Genomic DNA, 24,969 nt, shown 5'->3' on the forward strand with positions numbered 1-24,969 from the left:
TCATCTTATCGTTCTTTACTATAGATGAATAGTAATTTTCTCACGATAGCTCCTGTAAATGGAGATTTCATACAGCCCATAAACATTTCCCCCCCTCACTAACACAAAAGCAGTTCTCCCTCCTTGCAACGCTGGCCCCACTCCTGAAGCCGCAGCCCGGCACAACCCTCAAGGCTTCGGGGCGCGCCGCGCAGCCAGCACGCCGCCGGCCGCCCACGCGCTCCCTCCAGGCGCGAGCGGCACCTGGAGGGGCGAGGTCATGGACTCCCACGAGCTTCCCAAGTACCTCGAGGCGTTACCAAACGTGAGGTGCTCGAGGAGCAAAGCAGCCCCCCACAGGCACTGCATACGGCTACTGAAAGGCTCGCTGGCGGCTCCCGCCGAGCGGAGGGCGCCGCTCCGCCTCCCGCCGTGCCAGACGGGGCGGCTGCCATACGCTGCTCGCGCTTTTTCCCCCTGGAAGGAGAGACCCGCTCCACAGGCGCTGCCCTGCCCTCCTCACGCCCCGAGCGCGGCGGGAGCGCAGCGCAGCGCATGGGCCCCCCGCCGCCGCCCCGTGAGGCGCCCTACCACTGTCTCACCTCGAGGCGCGAGCCAAGCGCACCGCATCCCGCAGCCTCTAGCCGTCCCTCCCTTCTCTTTTAAACCTAGCGCTCTCCTCTTGCCCCACTACACCGTCCGCCTGGGGCCGCCCCGCGCGGGAGCTACTGCCTCGCTCCCCTCACGGCGGGCCTCACACAGCCGGGCCGGGTCGCCCCCCTCCCCCCACGCCTAACGGCCTGGCGCGCGCAACGGCGCCCCCAACCGCCGCCGCCGCGGCGCATGCGGAGGCGGTGCCTGCGCGCGCCTCACCTGACTCAGGCGCTGCCCGGCGCGTGCGCAGCCCCTTCCCTTCCCTTCCTTTCCCCTCCCCTCCCCTCCCCTCCCCCCGCCCCGCCCGCGCGGTGCGGCGCGCGGCCGCAGCGCGCGCTCGCGGCGGCGCCGCGGAGGGCCGTGGCCCCGCGAGGCGAGCGGGAGCGCGGAGCCATCCGGGTCTCGCTCGGTGCCGGCGGAGGCGACGGCAGGGGCGCGGCGCGGCGGGCCGCGATGCATCTCCACCAGGTGCTCACCGGCGCCGTCAACCCCGGCGACAACTGCTACTCGGTGGGCAGCGTCGAGGACGTCCCCTTCACGGTAACGGCGGCGGCGGCGGCGGGGGGATTAAGCTGGGCGGGGGCGGCGGCGCGGCGGTGGGGGAGGTGGGCGCGGGCGGGGCCGCGGCAGCGCCGTGAGGCGAGCGGCGCCGCGGGGGCCTGGCGGGGCCGGGGGCGCCCGGGGGCGGCCTGGCGCTGCGGCGCCGCAGCGCGGAGCGGGCGGGAGGGCGGGGGCGGCCGCGGGCAGCCTGCGGGGGGCGGCGGATGCGGTCGTCCCCGCCGGCCCCTGCTGCGGGCCCGCGAAATGGGGTGGCGGGGGAGGGCGGCCCCGGAACGGCACGTCCGCAGATCTTCGGCTGGGTGCTTTTTTATTCGTTTATTTATTTTTACTGAATGACGGATGGCGTGGTCCTCCTGCAAAGAGAGGAGATTCTGTTGCACCAGGCTTCTTTAAAAATCCTGTCCACTATTGATGAGCGTTTGGCTTCTGTTTCTGTGGTTAATAAAACACAAATTTCTGTGTCAAAAGCTCCTCTTTAATTAGAGGAGAAAATAGATGAAAAGAGAAATACTAAGCAGATTTCAATAGTCCAGTAACATATATTATAAATTTATCATCCCCTGATTATTTTTACTTGTCATTCTACTGTCAGTGGCCTCTGTTTTAGCTTATCACATGTTTGCATGATTTTAATGAGTGATCAGCTTCTGCGGTGCTTAGCACAGTATAATCTAATCAGTATTTTATTATTTGGGAATAAATTGTCTCATTAGATTTTGTGTTAACAGGTACAAGATTGGCACTAACCAATTCCAGACTGAATGATACAGAGCATCATTCTTAGTCTAGTATAATGGTCGGTAGACTAGTCAAACATTTAAAGCTTACTTTGGATTATCCAGGTGTGTAATTTTAGTAATGAATGCTCAAAAGTTATCAGAAATAAAAAGGATGCCAGCTCTTTCTGTGTTTTCCCTGTTCTGCTGCTATGCAGCTATACTGATGTTAAAGGGACCTCTGTTACTTTTGATATTCATATACAAATATTCATATACTATTGTGTTTCATTTTACTGTGATAACTTGGAAATACCAACCAATTGGTATTATAAAATACAATTTTATGTTAAACCTCACTGCAGTTTTGACAACATCAAAAATGAGTATGATGTATTATAGTTTATACAAGAGGTTTTCCAAGAATAAAAGTTACATTTTACAAAAACGCAAAACCATTTGGTAGCATGCTTTAACTGTGGAATTGCATATAGTAATGCACCTCATTCTCTTCTCTGGCTGCTGCATCCAGTTTTATTATAGCACCTTAAAGAAGGAACTAAAAGATGAGTATGCTTTAGGAAATATATTTCACAGTTGTAACTTTTCTCTTCTCATTTCCTCCTCTATGTATTTGTGGTGTTATTTCCTACTGCTCCAGACCTTGATCCTGCAATAAGCTGTGCAGTAAAAACATCTGCTAGCACAGAGTTCAGGCTCTTGTATCCTGATGCATAGGAAATTAGTCACTTGCGTGACTCTTGGTGGCACCATGATCTACCCATTCACTGCAGATGACACTTTCATTAGTGCCTAACCTTAAATACTGTTGGTCAACATTGATAAAACTGTACTGACCTTGCTCCATATTCCCAAACCATTGAGCTGTTTGGAGCCATAGCTTTAACTCAGATCCTGAAGCAGGAGTTGCAGTTTAGGCAAGGGAGCATCTGTATTTGTGATAGGGCCTGACTCTACAGACATACTCTTAAGACCTAACATCTGTCAGCTGGAACACAGCTGAAAGCAGACCAGTAAAAGGCAGGTGGTTAAGGGGCACCTATGCAGTACATGCTGTACTATATGAAGTTAGATTGGGGCAGAGGAACCATTGTGTAAATGTGCTTGCTCGTGTTTTTGCTGATGTTAGGGCATTCATTTAAAATGTGTGAGAACTAGTTCAAAAATCACTATAACCAGTTCATCATGTGGACTTGAAAATATTATAGTTGTCTTTGTGTGAAGAAAATGCTCTAATCACAAGGATATTGCAGTAGTGTCTCAATCACTCATCTTAAAGTTATTCCACTTAGAAGCAGAATAGTGACTTGAATATGTGTATTCACTGGTTAATAGTTTTAGAGATATTTCATATTTTCTTGAGGAAAAATGTCTTCTTAAGATGAACTCGCTTAGATGCCTAACTCCAGTGATCTTAGGATTCTGAGAGAAGGGATGAATTTGCTTCTGACCTGCTCAGGGACATTGCAGTCCTCTGGTTCCTCTTCATCGTTTCCTTTCCTCGGTGACTTGCTCTTGGCTAGTTTAAATGTCTGCTTGCTGGGGATACAGCTAGGCTTATAAATTCCAAGTTAGTGTAGTCAGAGCTAAGATATGTTCTGCACAGCTGGACTTTTTTCAAGCTTTGAAAGTCATTTAGGTGTTCTGAGAATGAGAAAGGGAAAAGAAATAATTTTGCCATTAATGTTTTTACATGCTAAAAATAAGTATTAGTGCCTCTATAAAATGAATAAATAGAGCTAGTTGCCTTTCTCCGTTGTTTTTAAAACTCTGGCCAGATTCGGATAAATACGTGCACAAATGGCAGTCTCTGGCAGTATGCTTGCTAGAGTTTATGAAGGCTGGTTACAAAGGTTTTGTGTGTCTCTATCCGAAATGCACGCAGTGTTCTTTCCTCCCTATGCTCCCACACCTGCCCTCAACAATCTTGACATACATCTTGTATTTCCCAAATAAGAAATGAAACACAAGAGGTGTTTGGTTAACAAACCGGCTCATGGATATTGTAGCAGTGCTGTATCCAGTCTAGCAGAGTGGGTAATAAACAGAAAATATTGTTTGAAAGGTGATTAGAAGCAAAATAGCTTGATAATGCTTGACCAAGCAGTCCCTTTAGCCTCCCTCAGTTTGAGCTCCGGACAGGACACAGCAGAAGCAAAGGGTTTAAGTACTAAATGACACAAATTCTAGTTTTGTCATGTCTGGTAATAAAGGGTAACTCCAGGTACATCATTTGAACATTGGAGTCTAACTCACAGCTAATACATTTTTAAAGATAGTAAACTATCTGTATTTTTCAAATCATGTTTGATTTGAATTAGCTTTGATTATTAAGCAGCCTTTTTAAGTTGAGCCAATTTCAGTCACTGACCCTAACTCTGAGTGTGCTGTGTGGTATCAATCTAACATTCGGTGGTGTTGAATAAGGTGGTTTCATATAAAGAAGCCAGGCTGTTCAGATTGTGTTCATGTGACTTCTGTCCTTTGTCCAAAATCAAGTTTTTGGTTGTTTTTCTCTGAAACTGAACAGAGTGTAGCTGTTTTTAAGGTCTGTGTAGGTTAAAAAAAAAAAAATTGAAACCAATATATTTGTACTCACCACAAGTGAGGAGTTAAACTCACTATATCAGTTACTTACAGATTGGATTCTGTATGGATAAAAATTTCAACAGCTGCTTCCTGTCCAACAAATAGAAGATCATGGAAGATTCACTTCATGTAACAGGTGTCATTAAATGCACGAAATATGGAAATTTAAACATTGTTATTAGTGGAAAAACAGGAACATCAAATTTTATCTGTATCAGTACATAACTTTCCTGATGGAAGTGAAATATTTTAAATATATGATTGGTCATATTTGAAAAGAAGAGACAAACTTCTTTGCATCTTCCATGCCAGCTCCAACACCCGGAACTCTGTAATGAATTTTAGACACTGTTGTGGAGGAGGTTACTCACTCACACTTTTACTTTTTTTCTTAGTGTAAAAAGCAAAGTCTTCACCCAAAGCTTTGCCAACAAGATACAGCAATTCAGAACAAGTTTTCTTCTCTGCTGTAGAGAGTTGCCCACTTCTCCTGTCCTTCATCCTTCTTGAAAATTACTTCTTACACCCCTTATTTGCAAATCCCTGTCAGTTATTCTTTTTCTTTTCACATATGGATACTTTCCCAATGTGTCATGTTTATGTGAACTGGATTACAGACTCTTAATATCTCAGTCCTTACTAATTCTCTGAAGCTCTGTGTGTGAACATACTGTAAAGTGTTCAATCACAAATTTGTCCCAAATACCAATTTATGAAAGCCTGTTCCACCGCACATGCTAGAAGTGGGCTTTTTTGCAGTTATTTTGACAGGTTGTATTAAACATACATTAATTACTGGGACTTAGCAGCAGGAGAGGAGTGAAAATATTTCAGAATGCAAGTGTCTTCCTCATTTATCAGGAGGCATAGAAATTTCTGTTTACTATCCACAGCTTATTGAAGCCAGAAACTTAGAGATAAATGTTGCTATACAGGAGGAGTGCTAGAACTGTTAGATGATCTCAGAAGGCCAATACAAGCTTTAATTCAGGTTTTAATACAGGTTTTAATTCATCTGTTTAAGTTTGGAGGTTTATGAACTTTTTTTTAATAAAAAAAAATGCCATTGTTGGCAGATTCTCTTTCTTCCTCATTTACCATCTTGAAGTTCCTCTTTACCCCTAATAGTAACATACATAGTGGAGCTTGAGAACGTCTAGTCTATTTTAGTCATGCCGAGTTTGTAAAGGTTTGCAGAGGTATTATAAAAAAGTTATAGAAAGAGGAGAAGCATTTATATAGAGAGGAAAATATTTTTATAATAAAGAAAAAAGATGAGACTGTGAAGGAATAATTGTTTCTGTTCAAGCTTTCAACATTAAAATTAGAGAACCAAACAGGAAAACATGGGAGGCTGTAAAAGTGATATACACATGCTGTTTTTGTATTATCTAAGAACTGAGAATATAGCATAAACTAACTGATACAGTGTGGATCACAATGTCCTACTTCTTCACAGAGAAAGCTTTTACATTCAGTTAGAGCTTTGTCATTGTTCATTTCTGTGGTCCCACATCTTGACAGTTAGAGCAGCCATTGGCAAGCTGCAGCTTATTAGTTGCTTATGGATCTTGCAAGTCATCCTTGCTTTCTGGCAGTTTTGCAACTCTATTTAATTTTCTCTTTGAAGTTATCAGTGACATTAGAAATGGAGGTTGGCAGATACTCCATGTGGGTGGTGCTTACTGTGCTCATTTCATACAGTGACAACTTATAATTCTGTTTATCTAAGACTTCTGCACTGCTCTCACCCATTATAGTATTTCAGCATCTTATTTTCCATCTTTCCTTTTTGCATGGTTTACAGATTCTTCCATTCCTCTTGCCAGACTATGCAGATTGTTAGTCTGTTACCACAAATATTATGGCTGCTATTCTTTTAGCAAAAGAGAGCTGAGGTGATATAAATGATTTTCCAGAAGGTGTTGTCAGTTGAATTCTTAAGAAGGAGCTACCATTGTTAAATATTACGATGCTTCTTTATTATTTGTCAATGTAGGATGCGTCTACTGCATTACCACTCAAGGAATGAAAGAACAAAATAAAAAGAGAATTTGATAGAAATGTTTGTGTTTTGTTCAAGTATAAACATGTTAATATATGGAGTTATTAGAAAAGCCTCATAAAATAATCAAGTGGGAAACTTGTATTTAGACATGTAATGTGAAATGTGGGAGTATCTTTCAAGGCAGAAAAGTGTGTTGACCTTTTCAGTTTCAAAAACTTTGGACACTATAGAAGTGAAAAAGTGGACATGTATTTTAAAGAGAGAGAAGAACAGGGGTTTTTTAATGGTGAGATTATAATAAATGTACTCCTGAAAGTAAATTTAAGTTTTAAAGTTACGTACTTTATATAATATTATATACATTTAATGTATTTTTAAGAACTAAGGAACACCCTCAAAATAAACACCCACACTAAGAAAATGACCCCAGAACCAAGAGACAGCACTTACTCAAAGAATCTAGAGCTAAGGCATTAATGGACTAAATTAATGGACTTTCTGTTGGCACTAGACACTTAGGTGTGCTGAGTCAATTGCTGGTGCAGTGCCAAACAGGGGCAAGAAAGAGTAAGAACAGGAGCAACAGTAATAAGATTTTACTTAGGTAAGAGATCTCTACATCCTCGTGAGTCTTTAAGAAAAGTATACATTTTCTACTGTAAACCACCTTTTTACTTAACTTTGTTAAAAATATGCTAAATAGCACAATTAGAAAAATAGTCCTTGTTGCTATAAGAAGTGGGGATGGAAGAAGGAGAGGAGGGAAGCAAACAAAATTTAAAAAACAAGATACTAAATTCTCTTGCTTCAGAAAGTCAACAAACATATAATATAGAAGTATAAAATCTGTTCTGGTTCAGGCATAATCAACTATATATATATTTATATATGTACACAAGTTTAAAAAACAGTAAGCATAATGAAATTACAGTTGAGACGTCCTTCCCTTTCCCTGTATTATTTCTGAGTCACATGTTCCTATCCCTTCCTAATAGGATTGCAACTAGTGATGAATCATGTTTAATTAAATTTTAAATTTGCATGTGAAGTTATAAATACTAATAATCATTAAATAGGGTATCCAAAAGTTTTAAGTCCTAGTTTGAAGTGGATCAGTGCCTTTTTTTTTTTTTACTGTATCAAACAACAATTTAAATTGCATTTTTAATAGGTTCGTCTTAGTAGTTATGAGGCAGACTGCCTGCTGAAATGAAACTGAATGTAAATGAGTCTTTCAGTTCTTTGCTGTGTTAATTGCTCACCCTTTGCATTAAGTAGTAGGAAAATCAATTGCTTGTGAATGTTAGAATCCTGGATGAATTACTGGAACAGAAGGACCTTCTTTTATTCTCCTGTCTACCTGTGGGCATTCATATCCTGATCTCCATCTCCTTCCTTCCTGCTTGTGAACATCTGCTGGCCTGGCTGGAATTCCACACCTTTGATGGAGTTTCTTCTGCAAAAGAATTCAATATAAAAAGTAGAACAACAAAACAAAAGCAGCTTTTCTGTTCACTGTCAAAACTTACTTCAGAATCTCAACTCTCTCTCCCACTTTCTGGAAAAATTCCCATTCCAGTTTAATAATAATTTATTCCCTTCCAAACTGGCTCTAATAGTTAAGATAGCCTAGTCATTAAGCAGTTAGGATATTCTGTCACATAGATAATCTCCCTCTAACCAGCTTTTGGTGGTTGGATGTTGGTGGTTGGGGTTTTTCTTTCCTGTTTGCATTGTGAATAACTCCAGTATCAGTTTGTCATAGCTTCCCAGAGCAGCAGTCATGGGCTTGAAGACTCAGAAAGACAAGACTGTGTCACTTTTTTTTTTTTTTTCCCCCAAGTGGCTCTGGAAATCTTGTAGACAGTCTACATTTTGTACAGAGCTTGTATTTTTGTGAGTGCAATTGTATGGCTACTTTGCGTATTTGAATACTGCAGCTACATGTAAAACCAGCCTATTTGTGTTCAGATAAGCATTTAGCTGTATAAGGGACCACATTAATCCACATGCATGTAGAGCTGTGATAATAATATTCACAAAAATAGAATATAATTGCATGCAAAATGTTCATAGATATTGACCCTAAATGTCCTTGGATTGTGAAATCCATAAGCACATGGGGCTGTATTCCTGGTTAATGATTGTGCTGGTGGACATCCAGTGGTGCAACAAAATTTAAATGCATAACAAAGAGAAAAGAGGAACTGGAATAACTATTTTTGTTATAAGTTTCTTTACAAGGACAGCGATTAATTATTTTGCTAGCAGTAAGGCTATTTATGCAAACCCAGTGAACTTTTCACTTCATAAAAGCTAATTGCAAAGCTTCTCGTCATAGTTTTACTTTCTGAGGTCTCACTGGTTTTGAGTATTTTTTTCCAGTTCTTGAGTTGGGAAACGTACTATTCTCAGCTGAAATCTCACAATTCTTTCTTTTAAAACAAAGATCCTGAATTACAGCCGTCTACACAGTCTATGATTCTTTAGCAGGCCCAACTGTTTGACAGCTGTATAAGATTTATTTTCAGAGCTGTGACTCTGAACAAATTATTAAAAGCAAAAGTTTCTATTTATCCCAAGCAACATAATGTTTTAGGAAATGTTAGAACAAGAAAAGGCCTTCAGGTGTACCTGTTATGAAATTTAGTAATCTACCTCAGCTGTGTTAATTTCTAAGGTATGAAGTATCTGCTTGGCTGCTGATGTTACTGTTCCTTTTTTGGTTTTAGGAGTGACTGTACTTTCACTAAATTAAGCCTTTTTCTTCACTTTTCCTCATTTGTTGCTCCTTCCCAGAAGAATCAGATGTAGATATAAAATGTCATGGCACCTCAGTTGTCCAGCCTAGTACCAGTGGTTATCTCACACCATTATTTTAGGGGACTGGGTGACCATCAGGGGACATTAATCCTGTAAACCTAGAGAAACCATATAGCATAGTACTGAGATAAACAGAAGTGCACACAACTTCTCACACACTTCTTATAAAAATAATGCAGATAGCCTTTTTAATATGACTGACTTCTAAGAAGAGGGCTAGGACTCAGTAATATGGAGATTATTGTGAAAGAAGCAGGGCACAAGTTAACCTGACAAAGCAATTTTATACCATCTGAAAGTAACTGTTGAGAGCTGGCACATTCCTTATTTATTTCAACTGTTGCAAAGATTTTTGTCTACTGTATTGGACTCAGTGGAAAACTTACTTTACGGAAAGAGACTCCTAGCTATAATTATGTTTACTTTTTAACATTTCAGTAGTAGATTGATGCAAAGAAGGGATTTCTAAGCTCAAATGTGAGAGTTCAGTGGAACAGATCATCTGGAGTGGTTAAGGTTTTTAGAATATTCTGGCACACTGGGAAAGGTGAAAAATTGGCAGACATGTACATATGTATCCTGCCAAGGAGAAGTGTTGTAAGCTGTAATTGTTCTGTAACATATTTTTAAGCAAATTATTTAAACAGTAGTTTGTATCATGCAAGATAAAATATATCCAAGGTAAATCTTTCTTTGTTGTTTCACAGTGTTATAATAAAGTGCACTTTGTAAAACCAACAAAAACCCCAGAAACTGGATTCTTGAGGAAAGTAAGCACGTACTGTTCTAAAAAAAAAAAAGGGGGGGGGGGACAAAATTAAGAATTTATATGCAAATTCAATAATAAGTCCACCTGACTAGTAAAGCATTGGTTGCCTTGCTCCAAGCAGCAATATTAATTGTTGGGGGTTTTTTTAAACTTTTTTGTTTGATTGCTTTTTTAGTTAAGGCACACACGGAGCTTAAGCTCTAGAGTAAGTATTTTTAATTGTTTTTATCTGCTACAATTTAAACCCTGGAAGACTTAACATTTCCTTTGCTACTTTTTTTCTGAAATGGGCTCTGTGCTCATTCCTGCCCCTGTAACTGTGTAACAAAAAAGAATGGACTATAATTGTTCTTATATTAAAAGTGTCTTCTCTGATATGCAGGAGCAGCAGCATTATATACCAGACCTATCTTTAGGCTCCACTTTCATTTTTAAAAAGAATTCTGTGAAGTCTCATATGGGTGTGTAAATTAGCAATGTGTACATTGCAGACAGCCAGAATTTTCCTTAATTTTCTATGATTTTGGAGGGAAAATACTAAAAAAATAAAAAAAATTCGCTTCTAATCATTCATGAGATTATTTTTTCTTGAAAGTAGAAAAAACATTTTTAATATAATACCATCAACATCTGACAGTAGACATTACTTGTCAATGGGAGTGTGTTGCACTCCACTATCCAACAAATGCAAAAGCATTAATTTCAAGACAAGAAGAGAGTATTCATTGCTTTATTGCACATTCTGTTGGTTCATAAACATATCAAACCTTCAAGAGTTCCTGTCTGTTCTCAGGACAGATTATTCCATGGACTGTGAGTTGTTAAGCTGTAAGCATCATCTGCTTGAATTCTTTTTCCCTTCTCTGCACCCTGCACTGGGCTGAAGGAAGTTGTACAATAACTCATACAAGTTGCTGTTTACTTGTTGCTTCTTCCACTGCTTCAACCAAATTGGTGAGGAATAACCCCTCTGTATAATAACATAAAATTCATTACTTGTTTAAATGGACATGGAGACTAAAACACTTCCATGGATTTTGCAAAAAGTAATTCTAATAAGGATTTAGTTAAACTGGTTTAATACATTTTTAATTGTATTTCTTTAAAAATTATTTCAGGCTTATGGTTCTGGTTGTGATATTGTTATTCTGGCAAATGACTTTGAATGTGTGCAAATTATTCCTGGTGCTAAGCATGGAAACATCCAAGTCAGTTGTGTGGAGTGCTCCCAACGACAAGGCAGGGTAAGGATTTTAATAAATGTATATAAACTTTAAAAAAATGAAATGCATCTAAATGAAATAACTAAACAGTAACTTAATACGTTAATGCTATTACTGAGTTAGTTTCATGACAAAGATCATTTTTTACTGACGTATCTATAACTTTGTGAGTAACCCTTCTTCAGAGAATTGTTTTAGTTTAATAGTAATTTATTTTTTAAAGTTTTAGTTTTGGTTGGGAGGGGGAGGGAACGCGTCCTGCAACAAGAGATCTCATAAAATGTGGAAATATGTATTAGTCAGAACTTAGTATCAAAACTGGAGTCATACTAAAATTCCTGTTATTATTGAATGTCTCTATTATTGTATACTTACATCTAGCTAAAGAAGACACGGGGAAATTAGATCATTTGTGTATACATACATATGTGTGTGTGTGTGTGTGTGTATGTATGTGTGTCCTGCAAAGTAATGAATTAAAATTCTTTATTTTTCAGAAAAGCTTAGGCATGTCTGATATGTTTAGAAGTGCTACAGTAATGAGCCCTCATAACTGTACAGCCCCGTGACTAGCTACGTGGCTTTGTTGTTGATCAAAAAAAAGAAAAAAGAATGCTTAACAGCCAGTCTAGATTGCTGAGAAAAAGGAAACAACTTTCTGTGAGTTGTAGTAGAGCATTGACCAAATTTTGCTCATCAGTAGTCTGCTAGCCAGTTACAAACTGGTTGTAGTAGTGAGAAAGCCCAAGTTAGAATTTGGGCGGCTTTAGCTGGCGGGATCACAGTTCAGCCGCTCCAGTGGAGTCCCAGCACTACTGGAAGAGAGACTCCAGAGATGCAAAGGTGGCCCCTGCAAGACCACTGCACAACCCCTAGAAGGTCCTGCACTCAGGACTGTGAACTCATGGTCTGTTCTTCTGGGTGTGTTATTGCAACTGTAAATTCTTCTTTTCCCTTATGAAGAGGAAATAAGATTTCATAAGAAATGTGGTGCAACTTTCACGTGATTTCTGTATTGAGGAGACCAGATCCTGAATGGGAAGAACTTAAAGAATTTTTCTTTTAAAATCTTTTAAGGAAGAAAGAATTTAAAAGATAGTCAAAAGTACTTATAAGCACATGAGCATTGGGAACATGGGCAGATAAATTCCTAATAAAGACCTTTTTGTATATGGAGCTTTCTGTAAAATAAGTGGGTGAAAGAAACTGAGGGGTCCAGTTGTATAAGTACTCCATTTTTTCCATTTACCATTTGTCTCCCCTCAAAATGTATTTAACGATTCAAAATAGAATCACTTCTGCTTCTGTTTTCCAGTAATTATTATTCAGTGGTAGGAAATGTAATCTGGGATCACACTGAGACCCAGACACTAATAATTTATTAGTTAACTGTGAAGTAGGCTGGACAAGAGCAGCAGTAGTGAAGGCATCAGCTTCCCCTTATGCATTAACAGTAGCTACTTTAGAAACATATATTAGAACTGATTGGCAGTGCATATCCCACTGAACAAGATGCTTTCCCTACTTAGAGTTAAAATCTCAAAGAGGGGCTTGTTCAGAAGTATATGTTTCTCAACTTGGAAGCGTACATATAGTACAATGAATGACTTTAATATTAATTTCACTTTTCTTGATTAATTGCCCATAGAAATGGTACTGGAAATTCTTTAGGTATCTTGCAGTACTAAGGAGCAGTTATACTTATCTCCTAACCTTACATTTTGATTCTTCAATTTTTTTCCAGATTGCAGCATCATACGGAAATGCTGTTTGCATTTTTGAACCACTCGGTATAAATTCTCATAAAAGGAATTGTGTAAGTATTTATTTCACAGTTGTAGTTCAGTTTAGGTTCTCAGAAGAGGCAAAAGTATTTCTGCCACTTTTATTGCCACATTATATTAGCACACAAAAGACTAATGGAGAATATTTTCCACTGTCCATAATAAAATTGAGTGGGTGATATCTTCCACTGTATGAACCAAACTGAGGACAGCACTCCTTCCCAGTTCACAACAACATTTTGTTCCTGAATAGCGTGCTAGAATGACATGGTGACAAGTTGGTGTTTCTTAACTTGAAGAGGTGTGTCAGATCAGTAGTGCAGAGATGTGACTTGCTCATGTGTACATGTACTCAGGCTAGTTTTAACTGCACAGCCATGGCCAAGTGCTCCTGTGTTAACAATGATCTCAAGCAGGTTTTGCAGTCTCTATAGCATCTACACTGCCATCCCTTATGTTGTTATAAACGTGTGACCTAACTAGTTTACAATAAGCTAGAGAGATACTTGTATGTGTGACAGGTTCGGCTCTGGTTCTCAGGACCCTCTGTGATGCATTTTATAAAATTTTTGTAAAACAATTGAAGAAATTATTAAAACTAGATTCAGCAGTCTGCTACTGGGTCCTGAATTTGTTTGCAACAGGATGAATAGCAATAGAGAAAGAAAGAAATACTGATACTTTTGGATTTTGCTGTTGATGTGAGAATTAATCCTTTACTGTTTTTAAACCACAGCAACTAAAGTGTCAGTGGCTTAAAACGGGGCAATTTTTCCTCCGTTCTATGACTTACAACCTAGCATGGGATCCTCAAGGTAATGTGAAACTTGCATGAAGTACTTGTTCAACATTTGTAGTTATAGAACTTGAACACAATCTTTTGTTTAATTGAAATAAAGTGGGAACATGAATAAATTAACCGTTCTCAAGCAGTGTCACATAAAATGCAAGGCATGCAAATGGCTGAAGGTAGCATTTGTGAGGATGCTATGCCAAATGTTTGAGTGTTTTATGCAAGATATTAGTTTGGGAATCACAGTGTTAAATTGCTAACTGACTTGAAATTGCCACTAATAATTAGATAAATACAATTTTATCACAATTGAAGTCAACAATGTACTAAGAAAAAGATGTTTCTAAGATGTCTAACAATGAGTAGGTGTTTGAGATATGAGTGGCTACTTAATATCTATAATTTTCATTATTAAGTGTGATTTATCATTTGAAGTCACCTTAAAAGAAAAACACCATAAAAAACCTCTCCTTCTTAAAAGGCACTGTAAATGCAAAATATTTTAATAAAAACGACTCTATGATATGATTGAATACCCTATCTTAATTAAAGTAGACTTTATAAAGTCAAGTTTCTAACTTGTTTTTAATAATTCTCAACAAAATATGAAAACAAGCCTAATCTTTCAGTATGCCTGCATTATCTTGGATTCACAGCTTTGATATTACTCGTTTTCAGGTAACAGGCTGCTGACAGCAACTGACTATTTGCAACTGTGGGCCCCACCATGTAGTGACATTCTAGAAGAAGATGAAGAAGACGATCATGAAAATCAGATCAAAGATGATAAAGTTCTCCCAGTTCTAAATGACTGGAAATGTGTCTGGCAGTGCAAGTGAGATAATTTTCATTTTAAGACAGATTGCACTATCATCTCATATATCAACTGTATCTCCTCTCAGGAGGAGATTTTAAAATGTGCTTTTAAAACAGTTAAAATACCATACAATTATATATAATATGCTTCAAACAATGTAAGTTATTCCAAATAAAAATCCCTCATTTTTCAAGTGACCTGCTATCACCAAATACCTTAGTCAGAGGCTTACCCAAACTGTAGCACTGGCAATGCATCCAACTTGTCCTTGTCTTCTCATCTTTGAAAGTAATGCTGAGATACTGGATGAGAGACTGAACAGAAGAGCACTAGCAGGCGAACATGCTACTATAGTAAAGAGGAGGACAGCTTCCTGAATCTCAGGAAGAGAGTCATGAAACTCTCTGCCTCCCCTGTTCCAGTTGAGATCCATGTTATAGAAGTGCTTCATGATCAGCCATTTGTATAGATATAAAGACTTGGGAAGCAGCAGCCTATGAACCTAAGTTTTGCTTCACTCTTTCGAAACCATGTTAGATTTTGTGCCCACAAAGCACTGTGTAGACTGCTCTCTTCTTTCAGACAGTTGACTCATAAACTTTAGTCACAGACAAATAGTATCTCAAATAATCTAAAAGAACTTCACCTTCATTTCTTCCTATCATTTCTTTTAGCTTTACTGGGAATAGGGGAGCAGGCGGAAAAAACTTCACTTCTGTGATCTCATCAGATCTAGCCTATGCTTGCAATGTGTAGAACAATTTATTTTCTGACCTGTTTTTCTGTGAGGAAAACTGTGTGAAAATACTGAATATTTTGTTTTGTTGTAGCAAATAGTTTTTATGCTTATGCTATTTCTAAAGTATGCTTAAAGTAACAGTTATAAAATACCAACGTATTTCATTTAAATAGCACACACTAATACAGAATCAACTGCATGGGAAAATACTATAGAATAAATAATACGTTACTCACAATTTAAAACTGTCATGTTCTTTAGGACTGCAGTATCAGTACATTTGATGGCATGGTCGCCTGATGGTGAATACTTTGCAACAGCTGGAAAGGTAAGAACAAAAAATAATAAGTGTTTGAGATGTGTGTGTTTGTTTGACAAAAATAAATAAATGCTGTAGAATAGTCCTGGGCCATATACTCTATTGTAGTCCGCACTAAGTTAAATTATCATCTCCTGGTGTATGGTGCTGTATTTTCATATAATTCATGTAATTTCAGCAATGAGAAATTGGATTTAACTTTATACTCTTACTGAGTACTGCAAAATCAAAATGGAAATACACTATCAGTGATAGTCTTTGATATATTTTAGACAAAATATGCTTAGATGAGCTTTCAGATATACGTAAATAAATTTTTCCATGTCTATTTGAAATAATGAAGATAAATATTAGATCATTATGACAGAAAACAAATACACATTTAAATTGGTATAATAAACACATCTCAATAGATAAATTAGAACAAATTTTCAATTTACAATGAAGTCTGGGTTCAATTATCAGTTTTTAACTTCCATTTAATTTTTTTTTTCAAATTGCTATTCAAATTAAGTTTTCAATTAATTATTCTCATTAATGTCATCCTCTCATTTGAGTGATGTTCTTTAATTTTTCTAGTCTAGAAAGTTAAACATTTAGTGCTGCACTTCATGTTGGTCAAACAATGAGATGAATTTTAGTAACCTCTGTTTTACTTACACTTGCTAAAGCAGACAGCTGAATCATGAGCTTCATTGTTATATGACTATGAACCTGCCCACAACCTTAATAAATACTGCATTTGGAATCATTGTGATTAGAAAGTTATCAAAAGGTTTGCTTTACTCTGTATTTCTATTCTCATGAATTTACTTTTATATAGCTAAAAATGAGACTGTGAGACAGATAGTTCCAGAAGTCATTTTCTGTCTTTAGGACAGCTCCATCTTAGTCACTTCATAAGATTTACAGCCTTGATCATAATTCTTAACAGGGCTGCCAGACAGATTTTCCTCTTGCAGAATTTGTGGTTAGATGCTGTATTTTTTTGATCCTTGTTAGGAAGTATTTCCTTTTATCTGCACTCCTAGAGGTTTGTATTTCTTCATTTATATATTTTAAACCACATCACCACCCTAGAAGCCAGTCCTTAACCCAGGGATGTGGTTTCCAGATGTGTACAATATACTATGTTTTTACTAGTAATATTCCCCTTATCTCACGTCAGTATGGTGACACTCCAGTCTCACCTGGTGAAAATCTGGTGATGATGATTTGGACAGATAAAGGAAAATATTAGCTGATTTATGCTTCAGGTTGTAAATTCAAAGTCCGAACATTGTGGGGAAATAAGAAAAAACAATTTCTAAGAAAACTTAAGAGGATTTGGAGATTTAAAAAAAATGCATAAAGAACAAATGTTATTCATTCTATTCAAAATTCCAAAAATGCTATTGTTAAAATGATTTTTTCTTTTTATTTGTCTATTTTTTATACTTTTTAACCCTTTTCTTTATCCCTTAAATTTATCCAACATCCTCATTTCCAAGATACCATGCAGCCTGACCCAAGTTCATCCTAGCTTGCATTGAAATTTTTTTTCCCCTTGCTTTCTAAATGTTACTTTCTTCCCAAATACCTCTTTACTGTTCCTTCTGTTTTTCTCATTATTAGGTTCACATACCTATTCATGCTCTGTCTGCATTTAGGATATTTTCTTTCTTGATCCAATATTTGCCTTTATTCCACTTCAAATCTCTATAAAAAGATAGTGTCTTCCAGAAATTCTTGCTGCTTTGTTCTCTTGGGTGAAATACAGAACACATCTTTCTTGTCAGTTGAAAACAGCTAATATTTCTAACTAGGAAAGAGCCCTATGCTCTTATGGATTGTGTGGATCCAGTTCCAGAATTAATTCAGACTGGATGCCTTTCTTCCTGCTACCTGATTTTCCTGGATATATTCAAACGGCTGGTCACAACTAAAACATTGGTGGAGAGGACGCAGGGGGAAACAAGGGGGGCTAGTTTTTTTACTTACTATTTGCTGCTTTATTGGCAGCTTTATTTTTATCTGGTCAATTATTGTATAAAATTTGGTTATTGTAAACATCATCTTAAGTGACCTATTGTAAATAATTTAATTCTTCAGACACCTTAAAAATACATGTTTTAGTGAAATATTTATCAGGATTTATAGTATGGCTACATCAGCATTTCAGTTTTGTTTCAATTAACTACATCAGTGGTGCCCAACCATTCAAACCAGAAAGGTCGCAGAGGTTATGCTAGTGGAGGAGAAGGTTGTATTGTGCAGCTGCTCCTCTATCACCTGCATATGCTCAGGAGGTACAGTGCTTCCCAGGAAAGTCAGGCTTTCTGCACATGGGAACCAAGAGGTATTTATGGCACACATTGTTCCAAAGGAGAAACTGACTGGGTAAGGAGCTTAAAATTGCCCTGTGAGTGGAAGCCTGTTTCTAGCTTCCATCTTTACAGGGAAGCAGACATGGGATTTAAGCATGCATATGTGATATGCAGAAAATGCATAGAGAACCCAGCCAGAAAGTAGTGGTCCAAATGGCCTGCAGGAAATACTACTTTCTGGGAGTGGATTGTTGCCAGTAGAAAATTTCTTGAATGACCATCAGTGAGATAAGTGGTCTCAGATGTGGGTTGTCTGGGAAACTACAAATAGTTCCGGGCTAGACTGAGTATCCGTGAAAGATATCAGAAAAGCAGTTTCCTTATTATTTGGGATTTTCTTTTGTGACGTTTTTAGTTATGGTCGGCTAATCCCATGGGTTTTTTGCTGCTTTACCTAGAATGACTGCCTCTTAAAGGTTTGGTATCCTATGACTGGTTGGAAGTCATCTCTTCTGCCCCAAGAGAGTGAGGAAAAGAAAAAATGCTCAGGAGCTGTCCACTTCTCATTTGTCTATTTGGCACATCCTCGAGCAGTGACAGGATTTTCGTGGCGTAACATTAGCAAGTACATGCCCAGGTTTGAAAGTTTTTGTTTTGTTTTGTTTTAAACCCAAACCTTTGATTGAAGTCTTTTTAGCATGCTGCTTAAAGTTTGACTATCAAGAACATGATTAAATTGCTTTGATTATACTTTCAAGGAGTAAGACATATAACCATCTACCCATATGCTTCTGGATTACCCTGTACAATAGTGACAGTCATGCTAACAGTTGTGACTTTTTAAACCTGATTTAAACTTCAGTGCCTTCTCAAGTTATGCCAGGAAACAAGAATATAAAGCTTTGTCTTCATCAGATGTTATTGAAAAATCACATATGTTGCATTGGAAATAAAATATGTGTTTAAATGGCTAGCAATTGAGCTATTTTCTGAGTCTCATTGTATATACTGGCTTGTAAATTAATTTTTCAATTTCATTTTTCAGGATTTAGTAACGTTTATTCTCCACATAATCCAGCAAATCAAATAATTTAGGCAGTTTCATAACTACAGTTTTGTAATAATGTCTCATTTATCAAATAATAGCCATTCCATGTTCACATGCACTTTTGCCAATAATCTGAATTAATACATCAGCATGTCAAAAAGTCTCTATTGAAATAAAACCCCTTAGTCAGGGGCGAGGCAGAAATTTGTATGAAGCACTTATAAGTGCTAAATATTTGTATATTCTCCTAATTCCTGCTGTGTCTCTGTACCTAATTTAATTAAATCAAGTAACCTTGATTTGTCTGTCTTCAGGGGTTTAGTCTGTAATGTGTTACTTACATCATGTCATGATGGCATCTGTCGGCTGTGGGCAGAGACATTGCTACCAGAGGATACTCTTCTGGGTGAGCAGATCTGTGAAACTAGCACTTCCAGCATTAGCAGCAGCATCTCTCAATCTGGAAAGCAAAAAGACAAAATACAGCATGCGCTAGAGGTACAAGTAAATACTGCTTTTTTGTTAATGTTTTATTTCAGAATTCTAAACTTATGTAAATATTTAAAAGACGTACAACCCTGAAATTGTGCATTATCTAGTTCTTATAAGCATAGTAGAATAATCTGAATTATTTCATACTAGTTTTTAAAGTTTATTACTAATAACTGAAGAAGTCAGAGATTTTCAAATTTCACAACAAGCTCTGCATTCTGAAAACTCAGAAGAAACCTACTTTTTCTATAGCCAGCTAACAGTGTTGGGAAGAGAAGCTGTTTAATATAGAATAGTAAGTGATGGTTTCATTCTGATAGGGTCTGAGAGTCTGTAGTTATAAAAACATTGGAATCGGTAAATAAACTGTTTACTTTGAATCCTTTAGTTATCTGATTTGATAATTGCATTTCCAAAACGTGGCATTACAGGGCTGTATCTGAGTTTCAGTCATAGTCATATCAAGTCTTTAAAGTTTGCAGTGGAAAAAAAAGACTGCTAATACTTAAAAAAAAAAAAAAAAAAAAAAAAAAACTTTCATCATAAGCTATGACAATCAGACCGAATTTTTACTTCTTATATATCACGACTGTCAACAAATACATAGGGAGAGTGGGAGAAATTATATTTTGGGCTATTGAATCAGTTGCACTCTCCATATGCTCTCAGCAACTACTCTGAAAGCCAAAGACATTTATAACTTAATTTAAAAAAATTCAGTTACACAAAAATTAAATATTGTTAAATTGTTGCAAAGTATACTACTTTTAGATTATAATCTTTGTTATTAATGTCATACAAAACAGTTCGGATTTTTTTTTCTTGGAGCAGATATTAGAAGGATCTTTCAAGAGCCTATTAGAAGGCACTATTAGAAGAACTTTGCCTTTGGTCAGAACTGAAGTGCATAAGTGTTGATCTCTTTTGAAGTCTTTTTGAAATAATCTTTTTGAAATTAGTCTTCGCTTCTTAGGCAGAAGGAAATTATAAAGCTTTAGACTCACATAAATGTGAGTTTTTATCTTACAATTAGGTAGAAGGAAATTATAAAGCTTTAGGCTTCACATAAATGTGCGTTTTAATCTTACATTTTTTTGTTTTAAATATTTTAATATTTAATATACTTAAATATAAATGTTTTTAATTTTTTTTTCTCTAACTATACCAGACAATTCACCATTTGAAAAATATGAGAAAAGGACAAAGGAGATCTTCAGTTCTCGTTACGCACACAGATGTATTGCCTGATCAACAGGGTACTCATGAAGTTCAGCGTCACATTTCGCATCATGCAAATGCACTTGGGCACTTTCATATAGCAGCAAGCATCAACCCTAATACAGGTGAAGTATAACCATTTATTAAACTGTTAACAATATAATTGCACAACATGGAAAAAATAAGGGAAGGGAGCTTCAACATGCATGTTCTTTGCTTTGCCTAAATAAATACTGGTGATTGGTAAAAAGAGTGCTATTGGTAAAAACAGTGCTATTTCTCAAGCCTGTATTTGGCATAGAGTTTTGTAAGACAGATAAGGCTGAATTTATTTCTAAGAATTACAACATTTTTAAAAGCCAAATTAAATTCATCTTTGTGCATCAGAAAGCAAAAGAAACCTCACAGCCTAAATTTCAAGTCTGCTTAGTGCTTGATTGCTAGGTTTGGGGAAGCACTTGTATAATTTGACAACAGTATATGATGAACAGAATATTTGCATCCTACAGAATATACAGTGAATGAAAATTCTGTACCAGATTTTTAAGCAGGAAAACGCTTGTTCTTTATTGAATAAGTCAGACCATTTTAAATGAAAAAAAAATTTAAAAGCAACCCCGTGCCTTACCTAAAATCTGTACATGAAGTAACAACGCTAGTTGAATAGCATTTAGCTGTTGAATATTATTCACTATTCACATAACATAGGAACCCATTTTCAGATAAAGATAATTTAATATTACAAAAACAATTAACTATGATCAAAGATACATTATATTTTTAGACAAAGCAGAATAGGCTCTTTTTCTTAAATTATAGCATTTCATATTTTCTATTAATGGATCAAGTTGAGTCTCAATTTAAAATTAATATATAGGTGTCATGTCAGATCAATAAATAAATGTACCTGTTTTTTACTCAAATTGCATGTAGAGACTTAATCAGAATCTTACCTTTTTCTAAATTTACAGACACAGATTATGTTCTATCTAAAATAGGTTAAATGTTTTAGTTAAGGAATCTGTATATATGTATTAGAAAGATGGTTTAATATATAGCTTTTTTATTTGTTTAAAATTATCCACAGATATTCCATCAGTCTTGGCTGGAACAGCTTTTAATATAGATGAAGGAAATGGAGGCTTTGTTGTTCACTGGCTGAATAACAAAGAATTTAATTTTACATCCTCTATTGAAGTATTTATGCAACATCTCAGAAAACTTTCTGAACAACAACTAGAACAAGATTTTGATGATGCTGAGGTTGAAGAAGAAGAAGAAATGGAAGAAAAAGAGAGAGGTTTACGTATGAAACTAGATCATGGTTAGTAATCTTGAGATATTTAGCACAAAATTTATTCTGCCAACCATATATAACATTGTATCACTTATCTTGCAATTTATAGTTGCAGTTTTGTCTGCTATAATCATTTGTAGGCATGAAAACTCTGTGATGTACTCTCTGTTGGAAGGCAATGGTGATATACACAGTAAAAAAGAACAGTAGCTTTTGTCTTTCATTTCCATTTTGGAAATACGGCATATAGCTATGAAGTTATGACTAAGCCATACTCTTGATTTACCTTACCATCTGACTGTCAGTAGTGAAGCCTGAATTTATGTCAGGCTTTGGAAGGGTTGGACATAGTTCCGTTTTAATGCAGCTGCACTGTTTCCAGTAGAGAGAAGGTTTACATCTTAACACCTTAAAGAGCACCTCACAATCTCAACTGTAGCTATTTACAAAAGAACATACAGACATATTTTGAAATTAATGATGGGAAACTTGTCCTCTAGAAACATTTTACCTTGCTGCAGGAGTGTCACTTGTCGAGTAATACATATTCCTTCAATTTTATTAAGGGGGCCAAATCCTATTCATTTCAAATTTCAGAAACTTGTGTATTCTCTTCTCCTCAAAGTTAAGAATGAAGAATCATCTAAGAACATGTAATCGTTTTACAGAAACCAGTAACACTGATTAGGGATAGTAAACTGATGATGCATTGTGTCATTTATAATGCCAGAGTTCTTAAAACCTAGGTTATCTAGGTCATCTAAGTTACGCAATAGTTAAGTGTGTTGTAATTCTTACTGTACACACAAACATACTGTACTTCTTTATCAACCATCACATACTGCATATTTCATTATTACCTTCTAAATAAATTAAAAAAGAAAAAGCATGACTTTTCAACTAGCATTTGGATAAAATACATGTTTTTATATAGTTGACCAGAATAATCTTAGACATGTTATTGCTTTAAGTGTCTGGATTTTTTAGGTTATATTTATTATTACTTGTGTTGCATAGGTAGAAGCACTAATCAAAGACCAGAGGCTCATATTGTTGTATGGATAGACAAGAAAAAGACATCTGTACTCTCAATTTGCAATGAATGTTCTAATCGGGTAGCATGATAAGCAGATTAAAAAGCATTATATTGTTTTGAATAGAAACTATCATAGGGAAATCTTTGAGATGGATAACACTGGGTTTTTTGTTTTTTTTTTTTTCCTGTTGCAGAGTTGTCTATAGACAGAGAATCTGAGACAGGGACTGGTACAGGCTCTTCAGAACATGAAGAAGGAGAAAAAGAGGGAAGCCCGAAAACATTTCTGCCAGCAGGCCTACACATGCCACTTCCAACAGTTTTGTTAGATCGGAAAATTGAGTTGCTTCTAACTGAATGGAACAGAAATCCAGATATGCTTTTTACTATCCATCCTATTGATGGTACCTTTTTGGTGTGGCATGTGAAATACTTAGATGAATACACTCCAGGCATCTTTCGACAAGTTCAGGTGCTGTATATTGGAAATTATTTTATCATTTATGATGTTAATGAAAAGACATTGTATCCTTTCTGTTTAAATCTGAGGATCAGTATGAATTTGAGTACTTCCTGTAAAACAGCTAACATTTATTCAGATACTTATACTGGGTTGTAATATTTTAACATTTTTGTTATTTTACTCTTTTTTAGGTTTCGTTTTCTTCTAGGATTCCTGTTGCATTTCCATCAGGAGATGCCAGTTCCCTTAGCAAAAACATCATGATGTATGCTTGCCCTGCCTCTGCAAAAGACATCAGTAATGCCGTACATCAGAAGACAATGGATTTTCCAGATAAGACACTAGTAAATAATGGACCAAGCTTTGCCCAGGATAGTGCAAATGTGAATATAATTTCTCCCATAGTAATGATGATTTCCAAGCATATAGATGGATCTCTAAACCAGTGGGCAGTTACTTTTGCTGATAAATCAGCTTTCACCACTGTGCTAACTGTATCACATAAATTTAGGTACTGCGGTCACCGTTTTCATCTTAATGATCTAGCTTGCCATTCTGTTTTACCATTGCTGTTAACATCTTCTCATCATAATGCTCTGTTAACTCCTGAATCAGACAGTTCTTGGGACTCTGAGAGAATAAACAGAATAATGGATCCTATTAAACATGCAAAAGGTTCTTCTAGGCAGCAACTTAGAAATGCAGCAACCCGTACATTCCATGATCCAAATGCAATCTATAGTGAGCTGATTCTGTGGCGTGTAGACCCTATAGGACCTTTGTCATACACTGGAGGAGTATCTGAATTGGCTCGAATTAACTCTCTTCATACCTCCGCTTTCTCTAATGTAGCCTGGCTTCCAACACTTATTCCCAGCTATTGTCTTGGTGAGTATTTTAGCATATTTCCATATAGAGTTGACACTAGGAGTCACAGAATTAATTTGTTAAAATAAATTACTGAAGTATGTGTAGTATATTTATATTAACTTTCCAGTAATTTCCTTGTATTATGCAAATTAAGCTTTCTTATTTCATTTGAGGCTAAGCTACTTTAAATTAGCATATTTGCTGTGGGCAAAGAGTGTGTTTGTAGTTATCATGGATCAGCTGATATTCAGCAACTTGCCTGTGTGGGTTAGCAATCACACTCCAGTTTTTCTCAGTCATCGCGCTCACAATAAACAGAACAAGATGGTCCCATCTTTCAGTGCTTTAGGCCAGATGCTTAGTTTTAGCTTCATGGCAGCTCTGTGGAGAACTTTCTGCATTGACGTGCTGGTAACAATGTGGGTGTGATGGTGTGGCATAGTC

General features: G+C 37.2%; 1 protein-coding gene across 4 annotated transcripts in view; it reads left to right on the forward strand.

The window, feature by feature from the left end:
* Positions 1-1,086: 1,086 nt before the first annotated feature.
* DMXL2 (Dmx like 2) overlaps positions 1,087-24,969 on the forward strand; it is a 60,661-nt gene continuing 36,778 nt past the window's right edge. For all 4 annotated transcript variants that reach the window (XM_067305744.1, XM_067305746.1, XM_067305745.1 and 1 more), the window contains exons 1-12: positions 1,087-1,173; positions 11,239-11,364; positions 13,088-13,159; positions 13,864-13,942; positions 14,599-14,755; positions 15,738-15,804; positions 18,560-18,738; positions 19,464-19,647; positions 20,810-20,984; positions 21,947-22,183; positions 23,387-23,664; positions 23,847-24,543. In XM_067305744.1, coding sequence (XP_067161845.1) covers positions 1,087-1,173; positions 11,239-11,364; positions 13,088-13,159; positions 13,864-13,942; positions 14,599-14,755; positions 15,738-15,804; positions 18,560-18,738; positions 19,464-19,647; positions 20,810-20,984; positions 21,947-22,183; positions 23,387-23,664; positions 23,847-24,543 — 2,338 coding nt within the window. The remainder of the gene's footprint in view (positions 1,174-11,238; positions 11,365-13,087; positions 13,160-13,863; positions 13,943-14,598; positions 14,756-15,737; positions 15,805-18,559; positions 18,739-19,463; positions 19,648-20,809; positions 20,985-21,946; positions 22,184-23,386; positions 23,665-23,846; positions 24,544-24,969) is intronic.

The sequence above is a fragment of the Apteryx mantelli genome, chromosome 15, assembly GCF_036417845.1.
Source record: "Apteryx mantelli isolate bAptMan1 chromosome 15, bAptMan1.hap1, whole genome shotgun sequence".
Lineage (NCBI taxonomy): Eukaryota > Metazoa > Chordata > Aves > Apterygiformes > Apterygidae > Apteryx > Apteryx mantelli.